Below are 18,539 nucleotides of genomic sequence, written 5' to 3' on the forward strand. Positions count from 1 at the left end.
CAAAGCGCTGTCTTTTATTAGAACGTGACAAAACATTTTGTTCTCACCAGGAATAATCGTCTGTATCCTCCACGCTTGTGATTCTCAGTTTATTTTCAAGACCGTTCCCACGTTGAATGCGCTTATGGCTGTGTCTCTCTCACACACACACATGCACACACATATGGATAATTCTTAAACAGATGCTCTCGTGCTATGATTAGTTTGCGAGTGTGTAAAGCGCCAGTCGACATGGATGAAATATAGCGCAGGTTCATTGGGAGTGCAAGGGAAGGAGAAATGTAGCCTATCTGTAATACACTTTGTGCACTAATATCAGCTCCTTTTCTCTGATATTGCAGAGAGAGATATCGATCTGGTAAAATTGTCCCATATTGGAGCTGTCTGTTGTGATATTCATCATGCTGTCACCTCGCAGAAGCACCTGCACGTTATTAGAAACCCGGCTTTGAAGAGGTTGAAGGGTTTTAGTCTGCGAGATGTAGCAAACAATTCATCACGAGGAATTCTAGAGAGGTGACGCTCGCTAGAGGGAAGATTTATGTGGCGTCGGGGTGTACATTAAGAATTATATCGTCACGTCAGAGGACACCGGCGGGCTGCGCTTTTACGCTGCTGAGTAGGCCTATTTGCTCTTCTGCCATTGCGGAATTGAGTTTTTTTTCGTAAAGAGAATACCTGAAGTCTTGAGGAATGCAGTAGATCACCCCAATGGAGTTATTTGCGCTAGGTGTGACAGCCTAGTCGATAACAATTGTCACACACGTGGGGATTTTAGGGAATCCGATATTTGCACAGCGAAGCAATTCAGTACGGTAGGAGGGATGGTGAAAGCTGCGTCAGCTCTGGGAATGCCATAAGATCGCAGCAATGCAATAAAGTGCAACTCTTACATAAAGGGATATAAACTAACAATGCACTAGTGCCCCACTCTCAATTTGCATACACCGTAGTTGCTGTCAAATAAAAAACAACTTTTTAATGAGTTCGATTTTACCCATTCAAAAATTGCAACGCAGGTGTCTCCAAGTTATGTGATTTTTTTTTTTTTTTCTCTCTCAACAAGGGCGCTACTTTCTTTTAGGATAAATACACCAAGCACGTCCATTCTTGTATAAACTTGCAAAATATCGGACTTTATTTGCACGTCATTGCTGTCAAATCGAAAGCAGAAATCTCCATTTTTGTTATGTCTGTCCGTAAAATAATGCATGAAATGAAACTCAAATACAAAAGATCTTTATAGTTAAATTCTATTAAATAGAAAGTAGCAATATGTACTAATGTCATCGGCCCGTACAATATTCCAAACACAAATGATGAAACCCAGATTAAACTTTTAATTTCAAAAGGTTGCAAAAGAACACCATACTGTGTCTACAATTAAACATGGTGGTGGAAGCATAATGCTTAGGGGACTTTTGTTTTTCCCAATTAAAACTAGGGCCAAGGTCAAGGGTGAAGGGACTTTTGAACAGTTTGAACTATAAATCAGTGTTACCACAAAAGTTCAGGCTTCTTCTTATCAAAATAGTCAGGAAAGGCCTACTAGAACAGCTGAAGTTTATTTGTAGTGAAACGGCTAGTGATTACTGAGTTTCAAAATAATTTGTAGCTCTTGTATTTTCTATCAGCAATCACTTTCAACAGGTTAGTGTAGAATTTTGATATCCACTGACATTGGCAATGCACCCATCATAAAAAAAGAATATGACATCTGGCCTGGCACCAATACTACAACTTTGTATGTTGGAACTTGTGACTGCTTACATGGAGTCCCGTGAAGAGAATTTCTAAGTGTGAAGGAATGCCGTCGCTCCCCCAAATAGAGATATTTGTCTGACAGCTAGTCGATAACAGTTTTAGTGAATCCGACATTAAAAGTTCAGCTCAGCGCCGCCCCTCCAGTCGGGATTTGGAGCGCCTGTTATTTCCTGTTCTTTGCTCAAGCAGTCTTCCGCTAAAAAGATCACACACATGTACACAGACGGAATCCAAGTCTTCCGTGTCTTGCGGAGGAGGCGCTTTGATTTGTCTTTAACTGGGTACAAATGCTCGTCTGGGAATGCACAGGCTTTGAACTAAAAGAGAGGAAGAAGGAGGCGGAGGGGGGGGGTCCTCTCAGAAGTTCCTTCTCCTTCCATGCATGCCTCTTCCAGGCTCTTATTATTGTATTTAAAGCACAGCTGGCCAAATTGATCAGGGCTACGGTCGGAGAATAAACACTCCCCCAGCAGTGAGGGACGGTGAGGGGGGTCCTCCAGCTAAAAACAAACCCCATCCCTTAACCCTTTTGCATGTATACAAAACTTAGAGAACACTCAAGTTTGTGTAAACATTTCTTTTCCCTCCCTTGGATTGCTTTTGGACTCCTCCTCTGTATTTACTTTTCATTAATTATTGGGAAAATCAGAGTGAGAGCGGAGGGGGAAAAAAACGGAAATAAACAGAAGATAATTTTTGTTGACTGTTTCACACAGGATCTCAATCCTCAGTGCAATTAATGCTAATCACCACGGTCTTCCTGTTTAGCTTCAACTTGAGTTTGTGTGTGGCTGCTGTTGCCCTCTCGAAACCTCTCATGAGGAAACATTCTGGAGGGAATTTCGGAAGGATTGCCTCCATTTTATGTTCAATGCTCAGTAACAGTTTATATGTAAATATATAATTCCGTAACCACAAAGCTAAATTATACTATTACATTAACTTTTGTGCAACATCGTACAAAATTCTCAAGTCGATATGCTGTTTTGTTAAATCACTGTACAATCATCTGGAAATTACATGTTTGTCTTGAGGCCATTACACAAGCCATGATATATATATTTTTTTATTGATCTATAAAATTTATTACGGTTTAGCCAAGAGATAAATTTCAAATCTTGCTTTAATTGCTCAACCATATTTTGGGTGACTACAGCTTTGTAAAAAAAAAAAAAAAAAAAGAGTTAAAAGATAATAAAAAAAAAATCTGTTTTGACGTGTAAGCGAAGGCCAGGTTGTAAATGACTGGACAATTTTGTTCCCAAATATTTTTGTTTTCGACACAAGCAAACTTTGTGTATGTTTAGTTTGTACTCTCAGAGCAGTTGTATCTTTTGGGATCAGATCAGTTACCGTGAGGAATGCTCTTAATCTATGCCACTATAGCTGTGGTGCTATCTAGAGTCACGACTACATCTAAAAACTTCATTTCCTAATGACTTTTATCATTTTTAGCTTGAATTTCGAGTCCCTGGACGCTGAAGTTCCATCACTGTTGTCATTCTACGGCATTTATTAACTGCCGCCCTACTGCCAGAGATAAAAGTGAAAGCCTTTAACTGTTGACTCCATCAGAAGTCACTCCCCACGACAATTTCAAACAATAACGACGGGGGAGCGCGAATGAAAATGCAGCTTGATTTCTGTTCTCCAAAGCTTCTTGCTACGGGGAGAACCAATTAACTACCCTTCAGGATGACTTTCACTCCTAACTGCCGGTCTGCTCCGCTGCCAGAAAGCGGGATTAATTCTCAATTAATCCCCGCAGCAGAACAACTCCGCCTTTGTCTGCCGGGGAGGACATGAGCGTACAACAGCGAGGTGACTCCGAGTGACGCCCCCCTCCAAAACACCCCCCCCCCTCCCCCTCCCTTAAAGATTGATACGCCCTGTAGGCCCGCTCTTCTCAAGCTGAAAATAAGAGCCATTAAAAGGAAATGCTTGACAATGATTTTTGTTTTAGGATTTCCAGCTTTATTAGCCATGCATATTAATGAGTCAATTAATTCCATTCGTCCTGGCGAGTGGCCTGTTTGTTTTTTGCTCCTGACCTTTTATCTCGCATTCGTTCACGCTCGGCTCGCTTTAAGCACTTGCTCCTTGCTGCGATTCCCATAGCCCCGCATCCAAATAAGGACTTTTTATGTGTTTAGCACTAAGGTGCTCCCCCGCGCTTTTGTTTTGCTTCTCCGTCTCTCAGGATGGAAGCTTTCAGGAGTGCTCGGCTCCCAAGCTCTATATCAAAGATGGTGTACCTTTTGTTTGTTTTAAATCTGATTTGGCCATTCATTGAATTTTCTTTTAAGAGTTCTGAAAGTGGGTATTTCATAAATGTTTCTGCTTTTTGGGCCTTTCGATATGTGGCAAATAAAGTTTTTAGACAGTGGGGTAATATATTTTAGTTTCGAATAAAATTTTACACATTGAAAAAAATCTTTCAGGTGAAAAACTGTTAGCGGTTAAATACTTCACATCAGGGTAATGTTTTCATGTTGAGATATATTTTTTTAAGAGTATCCACATGTGGACCATATCTCACCATGGTTATTTACTAATGCACTTTTCAATCACGTCCACATTACGGCGGTACTTTAAAAATATTTTACAATGATGTGTTAATTTTAATCTTTTCTAGTGACAACCTGATGAAAGAATTTCTCAAACAACTAGGCAGTTGCTGTTCTTTGTTCAGCTTTCTCGTGGACTTTAGTTGTGCTTTCATGCTATATGTTTTTAGATGCATGTGGAGTTAATGTTTTTGAACCCCTTTCACGTATTGAAACCTCAACTCAATGAAGTACTCCACAGTTAGTATTAAGCATCCTTATTAGTCAAAATCTGCTTGAGCGTACCTAGAATTTCCTACCACGTATAGACCCGCCCCCCACATACATGCACCTGCTACCATCTTTGTTGCCTCCGTCAAAATGCCTTCCGGATGTATCCCCCGAAACATTCCGGGAAATATGCTGTTATAGCACACAGAATATTTGCCTGATGGGATTTGTAATAAAATTACGACATTTCCTCTCCATCAGCCCCTCGCTCTCTAATTTATGATTACGCTGGCAAAAAGGACATGTTTTATACATAAAGACACAAGTAGCCTCCAGTCTGCATGAGTAGCCCGTGTCCTGCTTTCAGAGTTCTTCGGAGAGGACAGGAGAAATAATTGAAAAAGTTGAAAAGTGTAGCCGCGCTGTGTACGCATCTTGTAAGGGATGCCGAGGAAATGAGATTAATCAGCACGGCAGACATTGTGCGGGGGGGAAAAAAAAGTTTGCCGTGAATGCCTGACAGTCGTGCTCTTTCTCTCATTTCAAATGTTGGCAGGCTAGCAGGCAGCTCCAAGGGAAATGCGCTCCTTTCATACTTGAGTAATTGATGAATTGTATGCAATATGCAAATGAGAATCCATAAATCTTATGAATGACAGCTTAATTTATGTGAGCCTTAATGAATGCAGGATTAGATTTTAATTAAATATCCTCAAAGGCACCCTGACTGGGTAAGTTTTTAAAGCCTTGTTTTGAAGACTTGTTTCATATGCATCACAGTTCATGAAAAAAAAGAGAAATTTCCTCGCAGTTTGAAGATAAGACCTGGTCTGTTTTGTTAACCAAAGGCGCTTAATAATAAATACTGAAGCCAATCATATCAACCGATCTCATTTGGGGCTTTCCTGGAACTGTGCACTCGCGTACATTTGATTAACTGCATTTACTTTAAGCGCTATCTGATTCCCAACATTTGCTACAGTATCTTTTTAATTAAGAGAATCATCCATTAGGCATGGAAAAGTCAACCAATTAGGCTTTCCTCGTCAGTTCTCGTGATGTGCGAAGCCTGCTTACTCATTATCGCGGCCTGTTGATGTGATACTAAACACTCTTACTCTGTAGTTACGGCAGCGGCTGCGCCAATTATGAAAAATCTTCTTTTTTGCCATTAATGAAGCGCGCCTTATAATCAGCAATTTATGGTGTTTTAGATGTTTTGTAGATTGAATTTCACAGCTGAGAGACTTCAAACAGCTCTAATGGAATGTGATTATGAGAAAGTCCCCTCCCAAAAGATTGGGAGAGTACGATCAGGCGTCGATTTAATAACTTTTCCGTACGTTTGAAAAAGAATTCCACTTGGAGGACGTAAAAAGGTTTTCTTAACAGTCTCATTAAGGGACACTCGGTCAGCGGGACAGTTCCGTTCGCTGATAGGGAACGATGAAAACATTTGGCTGTACTGAACCTCTATTCCAGCCCCTATTCTAATAAACTAAATATAAAAAATATTGGAACTCCTTACAAAGTAAATGCCAAACAATAAAATAAAAATAATGAATTAAACTAAACTGCACTACTGCAGTCCTCACCAAAACTCTACAGTACAGAAAAGTGACGTGAGATATTTTGTAACTTCTTACAGTGCAATCACTGGAAAACTTGTATTTAAAAATTGCACTTGAGATTCTTTCTAAACTGAATGATTTTTAAAGCTTGTTAGAAAAAAGGGCTTTTAACAGAGTTATAAAAAAAAGTAGAGAAAAATGTTTTTCTAGATGTATTTTCTTGCCAGAGGAAATATCCCGTCATTCAGTGACGGCTTTGTGCGATGGATTTATTTAATCGTTTAATAGTTAAAGTTTTGACTATACAATCCCGTGTGGCTCCCTGGGACCGGATAACAGCCCTGATCCAATTCCGATCTATTTTACGTAAGAATGTGCTTAACAGACTTGAGGTTGGCCGCCGACATTTGAGCTGACAGTTCCAATCAAGCCAAAGAAAAGCACTGGGAAGTGACCAGTCCCTTTGCGACTCCTGATCCCAACCCACCGCCCACAGAGGGATCAGGCACCAGACGGTAGTTTAAGAGGGGTTTTAGTAGGGACTGATTTTCTGCTAGCACTATCCACCCCCGTCCGTCTCTGGTTGATTCCTCACTATTTGATCTGCCATATATTGTTCCGCAAAAAGAGCTTCACAGTTTGCAAGGCGGATGCAGCTGTTCTTTCCCATCGCTAATAAATAAAAACTGTTCCCCGCCCTCACCTACTCGTCCACAATCTTGATAAGATAAGGTCCATGTGGCTACCTGCGCCAGACGTCTGTTTGACAGGTGCAAGGGGAAGCTGATGGAGATAATCCGAGAATAAGTTGAATGCGAGTGCAGATACAAGATGAGGCGCGGGGATAGATGGCTGCATGAAAAAGATGGATGAGCAAATATATTCCCATGTATCACGGTGTGACTGTGAGATTACGATCATCACAAGCAATAGACTGCCAAGGTCAGCAGGAAATATAAATCATCCCTTTTTTTCTTCTCTCTATGTTGAAGGAAATATTTAATGCATACTTATTGCCTTTTTTACTTAACAGTTTCCAACAATTTAGTCTTTTTGTCTCACAGGGGTGACTAAAAAGTCAAGATAGTAAATCACTTGGGAAGATCCAAAGAAAAATGTCAAAAGTTGCATGAAAGAACACCGGCTCCTTTCACTATTTAACACCACTTTGGGGTCTTTTGAAGCGACAATTCGTTTGGAAGAGGAAATGGTCTCCGCATGGTAACTTGTAAATGATTCACAAAACGCTTCTCAGTTCCTGGTGTGTTAGTTTGCATGTCCACCCGATATTATCTGTACTTTTGTGTTTGCGGACAAGATTGTATCCACTGCGCAGTGAACAGAACTTGTAGTCTTCACCCTAACGAGACTATAATCTTTAGTGTCATGTATTAGCTAATCGACTGGATTAATAAATATAATATGGATATAATAAACATAAAATAAATAACTGATTTGTGAACTGATATTTTCGGTAGAAAAACATTAAAAAAAAGATTAAAATGGGACAATGGGGCTCCTTAAAAACGTAAATAAATACTTTGATTGATAATTCTGGCTTGACGATATCTGACTACGAGGAGCAACGCTGCACAAATAAAATACAGAAGATTATTTAAAATATTGAGCAAAACACAAGTCTTGTCTCTAGGGTAATAATTTTAAAGATCCTTTATTTTATGTCCCCCTTCAAAAACTCAAACCCGGCGACAAGTCTAGTAGAATAGACCTCTTGCTATGCTCGGGCAGTGTCTAACTAATAATGTTCCTTTTAACGATTAACTTTGTAATGCTTACATGACTGAAACAATGTTTCATTCTTCATCCATCCCCATGTGAGAATTGCGAATTATGTTTTGAATTGAAAACTTCAAAACGTTTTACTTTACGTTGGTGTCTAATAATAAAAGTACTTGATATTTCCCAAATCGTCCATATCCTGTTAAATTGTTTTCTCTAAAAATACAGACGCGAGCTTGCATGAAATATTTAATTTGGAGTTGATTTATTCTGTCCAACAATGCATTATTGAATTTTCTATTGATAGTAAGTCCTCCAAACAGCGTCTCACCACCCCAGGGGAGTTTTTAAACTGTTTGACCTGACCAAATACATAAAAAATAAAAAATATATAAAAGCTCATAAAGTCAGCATATTTTGGTCCCTGACGGTCCGAAGCGTCTGTTTCTGCCTGACCCGGCACTTTGAAAAAACGGTAAGGAGGCGCTTTGTTTTATCAATAAGACCTTGTTTTCACGGCTGGTCACCACCCTGGCGAACTAATCAATGGGTGCACGCTCCGCTATCGCTGGTGGAGAAATGAAAAATAAACCCCAGATAATCCTTCAGTTAAAAGGTTACTCGGGGCGATAAAAGCTATTTTGTTAATTTATTTACTCTCTGCTGTGGAGAGATAAAGAAAAGGAACAATTAGGGAATTCTAGGTGAGAGATTTTCAAAGGGCAATGACATTGGGTTAATATTTTATAAGGTCTGATTGGCGGAGACCCGCACAGGCCTTTTGTTTACACACGGAATGATTCACTCGTTTGTTTGTCGGCCGAGCGAGCAGCGGAAATGGAATAAATATCTTCATGCCTACCTTTTAGGCACGTCAAACAAAAGCCCAGATAAAAGGTTAATGGCTCAATCAGAACCGCCGGAAAATAATATTACCATCTCTGTTGACATAATCGGGTTGGATTCCGAAAGACGGGAGAGCGGCAGATGTGTGTAACAAAATCCAGTAAAGGCGGCACGCTCACTTGGGCTCAACATTATCGATTGATTTATAAGCGATCGTAATCACTGCATTAGCGGCGTTCTGCGTAATGAGATCCCAGTCGCCGTTTCCGTCCCCTTTTGCGATATTCTACGCCTATCACTTCCTGAAAACCAGGGTGAGAACGTGAATGCAATTATCGGGGCTTTTATTGCGTCGAGGCCTTGAAATTGGACTCGTGTTGGGCCCCGTGTAATCCGATTGCCCGCTGTGGCGTAGTGTGTTGGTAAGTATCGGGTTGCCGGCGACTCTGCTGGGTCAACACAAGGCCGCACCATTAAAGGGGGTCCGGTTCAGGGAAAGTTCATCGTTATTTTCTTTTGGCGACGGCAGCAAAACAAAGAAATAGATACATCGCATATTTGCTGCCGGGGCCTATTTGGGTTGCTTAATTGAAGCCAGCAGAGATGTGAGGCCCTCAAATATCCTTTGCAGCTCAAATATAAATAAAGCCTTGAATCATTTGTTTTACAAGTCACCTCCCAGTTTTAAATATTGTTTCTATTTCCGCACACAATTTATACCAGATGAAAATGATAAAGGAGCTGTAAAAATACAGTCAAAGATGGATCTTATTTTCTGACCGGTCCTGCAGTTTATATTTCATGCAACTTGATGTGCTAAACTGGCCCAGACAATTGCAATAGCAATCAAGAAGAACACATCCATGATCAATCGTGTCATGATAAACTGGTTTAAGGGATAGTTTACACATTTTGCATTTCTGGTCTCAGTCTATTCTTTGAATTTTTTTTATTAAAACCTCAGCCATGCATGTATTTTGCAATAATGGCCTAGTTTGGAGCCCATTTCTATGCCAGGCTATTTAGGGAAGTCAGCATCTGCTGCTTGATGAATAGCCTGGCGCTTTTATTGTTGGAGGCCAGGTTGAGTTCCTCTGCGGACGTACTGTATTAGTTAGCTTGACCGTCACAGATGTGCAGATGCTGTGTTACCAAGTACATTTGTGCTACTTTCATTTGTGCATACAAGCTGACAAACCACTTTTCCCCTTACAGTTTTTTTAAACTGGAGTCCGCATCCTTTAACATCACTTTTTTTGTCCATTTGAGAAGCCTTTTTTGCTTTTTGTATTGTGGGCGAAAAGCCTTTTAGCCGTCACGTAGCCTCCATTGAGGTCTTTCATAAATAATTCAGCCAGAGTACGAGTGAAAGTGATGACAGCAAAACTGTACGCGATCGCTCCCTCTCCTCCGATCAAAGAGGCATATATAGAAATAGGAATTACATTTCCAGACATTCCCAGGTTGAGCGGGCACTTGTCCCCCTCCCACCCTCTACTCGCTCGCTGCCCTCCTCTCACTTTCGCTCCCTCGCCACTTCGCTCGCTTGTATATTTTTTTTCCCGCCCCCTTCAAAGGGTTCGACGAGGGTCGGCTTTTAGTCCCCTCGAGCCGCTCCGTGAGAGTCAGCACATTCAGATAGACAGAACGAGCGAGTGCACTCTATTAGCAAGCAGCGAGGTAAGTAAACCTCACAAGACACGGCTGAATAAACCCCACTATTAAGGCCGTTTGCTGAGGATGCTGCCTGTGGGAAATGCAATGAGATGGGCTGTAAGGCAAACGACCACATTGGCTGATGAGGGCCCTGAATTCAGCCACAAGTGTTTAGGAAGGAAAAAAAAAGCACATCGTCACCTAAACAGATTTGAGGGAAAAAGACGATTCATATCTGATTTTTTTCCGTGCACCACACAAGCTTTATTGCATTTGTTTTCAAATTTTGTTGATTTGTAAAAGTACTTTTGTTCTCAACATAGGCTAAAATATTGAACCTTTTTTCTTAAATTCTGTGATAATATTGGTTTTGGAAAATATCTCAAAGGGTACCACCTATCGATCATTAACTGTCGTCCAAATCTGCTGATTTTCTTTGCAAACTGAACTTATTAGTTATGACAAGGACACAAAGACGAGTTATGTCCCATTTACCCTCCACACCAAAGCTAACTGTTTACACGACAAACAGCAGTGAGCCGTTTATCCATTCATATCTAAAATCCCTTTGCACCCAGAAACATGTCAACTTCCTTCCCTTCCTTAGAGGTGCAAGTTCCTGGTAGAAAGTCTTTCTGTTGGTCACCACGTATCAAACCCCCCCAGTAATCAGTTGGTTCTGACTAAACCAGACATGAGATAAAATGAAAATTTTACATCATCACTCCTTCGGGGTGGCATAGCTCAGTGGTAGCGTGGGCGTATCCCAACCGAAAATTTCTGGGTTTGATCGCTGGCACTTTTAAACATGTTGAAGTGTCTCTCAGCAAAATCGTATATTGTTTATTATTTTTGGGGGGGTATTAGTATCCTCTGTGGTGGTTGCTATTCTTCCTGGATTCCCAGTTAAAAATCACAATAAATGTAAAACAACATTGCCCCAACATTGCCCCAATCCTTACCACAAAACACAAGTCTGAGTGAATAGTCAAATATTTTGTTGGAGTGCCCTTCCTATCTTGTTGTTTTCTAATTTTCTCATTAGCACAAGAACAAACATTTATCTCCCAGTGGAAATATAATTGTGGTTTCGAGTGGAACCGAGCACATCACATTTGACTGTTGCTGTCTTATTAACAGAAAAACCGTGTCGGCCAACACCATTCCACAGTTTGATTTCTGGCCTTGATTTGTCTTTCTGAAATGAACACCATGTTGTTCTGGTTTTGAGTGATCTTTGAAATATTTTAAACACGAACACATTTTGGATTGGATTTAGTAGCCTGATAACGCTCCGACTATTGTATGCTCAATAATTTATGACGCCAATATGTCACCGGTGTCAAGTTGGCTATAATTCATCTTCAGTAGCGACACCGGAGTATACCTTTATGGACTCTTTGCCCCCTTATAATATGTTTTTGTCACCCTGTAGGCTTCTTTTTGTAAGTATAAGCCAGCAAAGTAGGTATTGATTGCAACTCGGAGCTGTATTAACACGCCAATGAGTAAGACGTGGAAAGTCGGTGTGGTATCTGCTTCCAAGGCCTTTTTCCCCCCTCTCAGTCAGGTGACTGGGTCATTTATCACGGCTGGATCTGTGCCCCTCGCTCGCTGTAATAAAACTCCCCCCCATCGGAGTGGTCCAACAGGTCTGAATCACTCTGTCACAGCACCTTCCAGCGATGGCATGCATTAAATCAAGCAAGCGGAACATTTCCTAAGGCAGCCATTGCCTTTTAATTTCCTGAAGAAGCTTAAAATATCATTCATTACTGCAACTACACATATTTGGTTTTTAAAAGTCTCATAAATCAATAGTGGCCTGACTGCAATAATTATAACAAGTTAATGCGTAATTTCCAGACTGACGTGGGCTGAGGATTTTAGCATATGCAAACGAGGCAATTCAAATAGTGCGGGGGATATTAATGCGCAGAAACAGGTAACGAGGTACGGGCTATGAATTATGCATCAAAAAGTGGTTGATCTTCAATAAAAGGAAATGAATTCAGCGTGTAATCTAATTAGTTATGGAAGTCTATTATGTTGAGCTGCAGAAAGCAACTGTCCTTGAAAGAGAATTTATTTACAGTGCGTGTTAGCTCGTTGTGGAACGTTCCAAATGTTAACAACGGCCGTCGCTGTCGTCCCCCCCCCCTCTCCACCATCACCGCTGCCGCCCTCACCGCCTACCCTCATACGTCTGCCTCTTGTGTTTCCTTTCAGCTCCAGACCCGGACGGCCCCCGAAGAGGACCCAGAGTGTGACATCGCCCGAGAACTCACACATCATGCCCCACACGGTCCCAGGTCTCATGTCCCCTGGCATGATGCCACCCACAGGTAGGCTAGTCTTGGTCAAGCAAAATATACCAATTACATAGATTCTATTTTGAATAATTTGTTCTAAAGTCCAAACAGTTGACTTTTCTTAGTCAAGTAAAATATACCAATGACATAAATTATCTTTGGAATAATACGTTCTAAAGTCCAAACTGTCACATTCTAAATTCCTCCTTGAACATGGTTTACATGAATACCCCACTTCACTCTTGAGTGATGCTTCTTGCACTCTTCTTTTTCTTCTTAGACAATTCATTATTAGGGGTGTGAGGAGAAAACGTACGTGAGAAGAAAAGATTTTAGAAGTAAACGTTTTCACTCATCATATTTTTGCTCTTTTTGAATTAAAGACGCTCTCTTAACAAAGACTGTGAAGAACAGATTGGCATGCACGAGGCATAAAACATCACATTTTGATCACAAAATGACAAAATGTGGAAAATTAATTGGCTGAGAACTAAGAAGCCAATCTAGAAATTGACGTCTTACAGCACAGATGGACTTAAATGCTCAACGCCACTCCCATTTTAAAGTTTGACCAAAATATAATATGCCTCTTCAATTTCATGCTACCTCAGTGCTCATCACGAGACCTAAATTGGGTTTTTCTGTGATTTGTTGTGAAATTTAATCCAAAAGAAGCATTTCCACAGGAAAGTCTCAAAAAGGGCCCCGTTAGTTAATTCCATCGATATTTTACAGACTATTTTTGACTCTCATGGTATTAAGTGTGCCATGTGTGCATCAGTGCACATACATACATACAGGACATGTACAATCCTTTAATTCTGGGTGACATGAGTTTTGTGGTGATCATGCATACATATGATGGCGGTAGGAGCGTTAGAACTTGGAGGTATTACTGTATTCCGCGCTCAAGGGCTCCCTGCAGCTCATCCTCGAAATGGCAATGGGTCCAAAGTGACACCCTCCGCCACCAGGCGCCCGGCGATCACTTGTTCACCAAAAAACAGATCGTCTACTTAAGCCCCTCTAGAAAAAAAACAACAAGAACAAAGGGAAGGTTGAATAAATTGAAGTGGAGATCTTTTCTCTCAGATTATTCCGGTAGATGTTGCATTTGTTGCCTGGAGTGTATTCTAATTAGCACGATTAAATCCACTCCACTGCAATATGTACATAGGCACCGGTTGACGCTAAAGCAAGCTTATCGCCACAAGAATCAACAGCAAGCGTTCAGGCCCTCATGCCCCCTCAGGCCGAGTCTTATTGCGACAAATGCTTTTGTTCTATTTGTGGCGGGCTTCATTGTGACTACTTTGATGTTGGGAACTTTAAGTGCTCTCATTTGCATATTGTTGTGCTCTCCTTCTTGACACGTCTAACAGTGTTATACTGTTATCAGTGTTCACTTAAATGATATTTACCGAAGTACTCCATGCATAATACACAGAAAACAACATTGCTAGTTTTCGACGGCAATGTCCCCCCCCATACACTTGAGTGAAATGTCAAATTTAAAATCACACTCAAACCCCTTCAGGAATAAAAAATTATCTGTAAAGCACTGTAAAATGAACAAAACATTTCCTCAACATTAATGATGAGTTTTTTCGAATGCTGGAATAAATGTAAAAAAAATATACAGTAGTTGCAGTAACTGTTGGAATTCTCAGGGGATCGGATCGATTGCAACAGGACTGCTCGCTCTGTTTGTCATGTTGCATGAAGTGATGAAGCATATCTTTAAGCAGAGCAGTCAAGGCGTGTTAGACTCAATGCCCTAAGAATGACCAATCTGGGCCACATTATGTTAAAAAACAAAATAAAAATGGTCATTTGTAATTTTATGGTTTTATTTAATAAAGGGTATGTACTCAACAAAAGTTTTCTGATTAAATTACAACACATTGTTGCTTTAACAGACTAGTAGTTATCTCTTTTCTGTAATATTATACCAAATGTGTTTTTTTCTTTTCATCCCGGAGGCAAAAAATTGTCTGTGAGGTGTTTGAAACCTAATACGAAGCACATTCACCACGATCACTTGCTTTGAACGCATAGGGCGAGGTCGGCGGCTATCTGTAGAAAGTCTGACATGAGTGCGGAGGAGGACAATGATGAGAAAGAAGTCATGTTATATCGTGGAACAGAGAAGCAACACAGAAGCCTTTTGATATCATCCCCCTTTAAAGCAAAGGGACGCTCTGATCTTGACATTTAGTCGGGGTATTCAGAGGCCGCTGATAAAGTAATTGAGGTTTTTGCTGTTCTCATAACCGTCACGCGGTCTTTGCAAACTGTGATTGGATGCAACTTTTCCTACCCTTCGCTTGCTGCTTTTATAATTGAACCGTTTTGATGATAGCATTAGGCGTTAAATGTCAAGGGAAGTTACCGATTTTGACAGTCACTTAATTGGATATAATTGACCACACATAAGTTAGTATCTAAGTAGGCGGCTAATTGATGTCGCTGTCACGTCCAGAGAGTCCTGATGGATGGCAAAATGGTGGCGGTGAGATAGTGTGTCAAATAGTTATCGTGTCACATCATATCACTTGAGCGAGCGCCCCCGTGTGTGTTTCTGGGGTGGCGACAGCTTCACCAAGGACGCCATTTACGCAGAATTTCCGAGCAAAGCGTTATCATTGTTTTTTTTTCGTTATTAATGACCGTTAAGAGACTGCTGACAAAGTTTTGAAAAACATAAAATGAACAACAGCAGTAATCTGCCCATGTTATGCAATATTAGTATACTAGTTATTGTATCTAGCTGTATCTATATATAAGACATACTGAAATAATAATAATAATAATAAGAAGAAGAAACACAACAAGAATTACCGTGATAGGACAGTCAGGTCAAAATTTCTACCTTTGGGCAAATTCATACCTTATAATAAATATACCGTCCCTACCGCACATCCCTAGTTTCAGTTTAGGTTGGTGTTAGTTAATATTCTGCCGCCTGTTGTTTACAAACATAATGAAATGGTCAATATAACTTTAATGTCTTAAATGTTGCAATAATGTTTTAATTTAGTCAAGCAGCATTTTTCCTAAATTGTTAGAAACGTCACCATGGTGCCATGTACACTAATAGCCAATTGTACCTAAAGCACCATAGCACAAATTTGTCAAATCTGTTTTATACTTTTTTCCCCCAAACAAGCCCCAATCCACTGTGGTGTTTATGACTCATTCATCTGCAAATGTTGTATTTTTTGCTGCCGCTAAATGCACAAATCGCGTCGGATTAAAATCAACGCCTACGCTGTTGTGCAAGTTTACTTCGCACGCTAACAAGAGCCGCAATAAGCATGTTGGAACACATTGTTAACATATGTATGTGTGCCCTTGACACTGCTTCCATTTAGAAGAGAGGACATCCTAATATGCTTATCTTTCCATTTAAGGAAAAACTGTACGTGTGTGAAAATACACGTGTAACTCTATGCACGTGCTCAAGAGTTTTTCAGGTGGCTGATGCATTACAGGCAGATTGTTCCCACCCCCAACCCAACATTCCCAACCTTCCAAATGGGATTATTTGCCATGGCCTGACACCACACGTGAATGACATCTCCTCTAAAGTGGAGAGAGGACCTCTACTTACAGTATGGCCACCACTTGAGTAGGAGAAGCTTCAGTGTAATTCATTTATGTGCAGGAGGAACGGAGTTTACCATTAGAGAAATGAATGCCACCTACAGCATACATCCTACCTGCAAATAGAGAAACACTACTTCATTGATAGTCAAGTCAAGTTTATTTATATAGCCCTAAATCACAGACAAGTCTCAAAGGGCTTGTGCAAAATTGACAATTATTCTCCTGATCTTAAGGAAAAACTAAAAAAATGATAATAACAAGACACTTGAACCCTGAAAACTTTGTGACTAAACTTGCTTTTGTAAATCAAGGAAAGTTCTTGACAAATTTGTAGTTACCAGTTTCTGTGATATAATGTGAACTCCATTTCCTTCCGTCATTATGGTCAAATTTAGTGAAGGAGAGGTCTTAAATTTGATGGAAGTTGCCTTAAAACATTTAATGAGACTTCTTTAAACCTGCAGATGCCTTGTCTTAAAACCTTTATTATCCATATAGGCAGTGTTTTAAGTAATAATTTAGTGGCTTATCCATCATATGAGTATAAAAGTAACCATATTTGCAATTTCATATGTAGTGAATGAAATAGCAAAGCTTGTGATAAAGATGTTGCACACCTCGTCAGGTCCATTCAAGTGAATGATCTCAAGTCCTGTATTTTAATATATCGAGGTTTTAATATATTGAGGTTGCAGACCTCAATGCAAGAAAACAAGGTGGGTGTGCAAATAAAAAAGAAATTAATGTAAAACAAAAAAACAAAAATCAGAGTTTAACAAAATAAGATCATGGTAACAAAGAAACAAAAAAAAACACACAGCACTGCAGGAGCACAGTAAAGCACTTAAACAAAACCAGATACAAAAAATCGATAAAGAAAACCACTAAATACAATTAAACTGAAAACACAACGAGAAACACAAGGACAAAACACGAGATTCAAAGGACAATGATGAGTAGAAGACAAATACACAGAAGACATAACCAGACAAAAGAAATAGAATCTAAAAAAACAGAACCTCTTGTGACACCAATCTCATCGGCTACCTACGGGCCTGCTTTTACTTTGTATCTTTGTGTTGCTTGTTGCACAGCCTCACAGCTACTCCTCTCCTTTGCCATCTTGTCATAAGTTTAGCAAGCACTGTAACCGATACCAAATGTAACATGATGCGATGCAGCTCAGTTCATATCGGCGCAGTACACCAAAGAGCGTACCCGGGGTCGGTGTCATGAGGCGTAACCTGGTGTTTAATTTGTGCCCGTGGTGCGCTCTTTAACAAAGCCCAAACTTTAATTCTGTTAAAAAAGACGAATCTGTCTTTTATGCAGTCGTGCAAAGATAATCTGATTTTAATTCAATTATGCGAGTTAGTTGCGGAGGGCACAGGCATCGGGGTGTTTGTCGTAAGAATGTTCTGACATTGGCGCAGGTATGGGGCAGCTAGCATGTTAATTAATGATGAAGATCCTGACAATATGCGGAGGCATGACAGCGTTAAGCCAGTCGGCTGCTGCTTCCTTTGCATATTAATAGATCCTTCATTATTATTTAATATGACAGCTGCTCCAAGGGCTACCGTCAGACCTTGTCTCTGTTATTTGCTGTTTGGTGCTCCCCGTGTGACACCGCCACGCTAGTCCCCATTAATTCTTTGACGGGTTCTGCTTTTTTTTTTGTTTGCTTTTGCGCTCCCAATGATTCGTACCTGTGTCTATACCAGTGTCTGAATCTAAAGGTGACTTTGGGAGACTATACGAGGCGGGATTGTTTTGTTTGCATGGTAATGAATGCAGATTAGTAACCGAGTGGAATGTTGACGTTGACTTCCTGCGGCTTAATGGACTTCCCTGTCTTCCTCATTACGTCTGCCGCATCAGGCCACGGGTTCTGAAGATTTGACAATTGATCTGTTGGAATGAAACAATTACTAGAAGAAAGACTAGAGAATTATGCAGCAAATCGTTTAGCCAAAGTCAGAGTGGTTGTTTGCCCGCCAATCAAAAACATCTGATCCATAGTTTCTTTTACAAGGACTTCTTTGTAGTTTCAGATTTGTTTTTATAGATTAATGCATTTTCTGATGTTGCAATTTCACCAAAAGTACAATGCATTTCTGAATAGTATAATCTCGAGGTGTCAAAAGAAATAAATGAATTGAAAACTGATTGATTATCAAATTAATCCACAACTAGTTTCATAATTGTATCATGGCAGGAAGCACAAAACATAGCAATATGTGCCCAAATATAATAGAAAGCTG

The 18,539-nt window shown here is 40.2% G+C and overlaps 1 protein-coding gene across 3 annotated transcripts in view; it reads left to right on the forward strand.

Moving 5' to 3' along the window:
• Window positions 1-18,539, forward strand: part of dachd (dachshund d) — a 105,919-nt gene that overhangs the window by 44,438 nt on the left and 42,942 nt on the right. For all 3 annotated transcript variants that reach the window (XM_088382948.1, XM_088382945.1, XM_088382947.1), the window contains exon 2: window positions 12,584-12,699. In XM_088382948.1, coding sequence (XP_088239074.1) covers window positions 12,584-12,699 — 116 coding nt within the window. The remainder of the gene's footprint in view (window positions 1-12,583; window positions 12,700-18,539) is intronic.

Source organism: Syngnathus floridae, chromosome 8, assembly GCF_059516105.1.
Source record: "Syngnathus floridae isolate MCC-2025c chromosome 8, RoL_Sflo_1.0, whole genome shotgun sequence".
In the NCBI taxonomy this organism is placed as follows: domain Eukaryota; kingdom Metazoa; phylum Chordata; class Actinopteri; order Syngnathiformes; family Syngnathidae; genus Syngnathus; species Syngnathus floridae.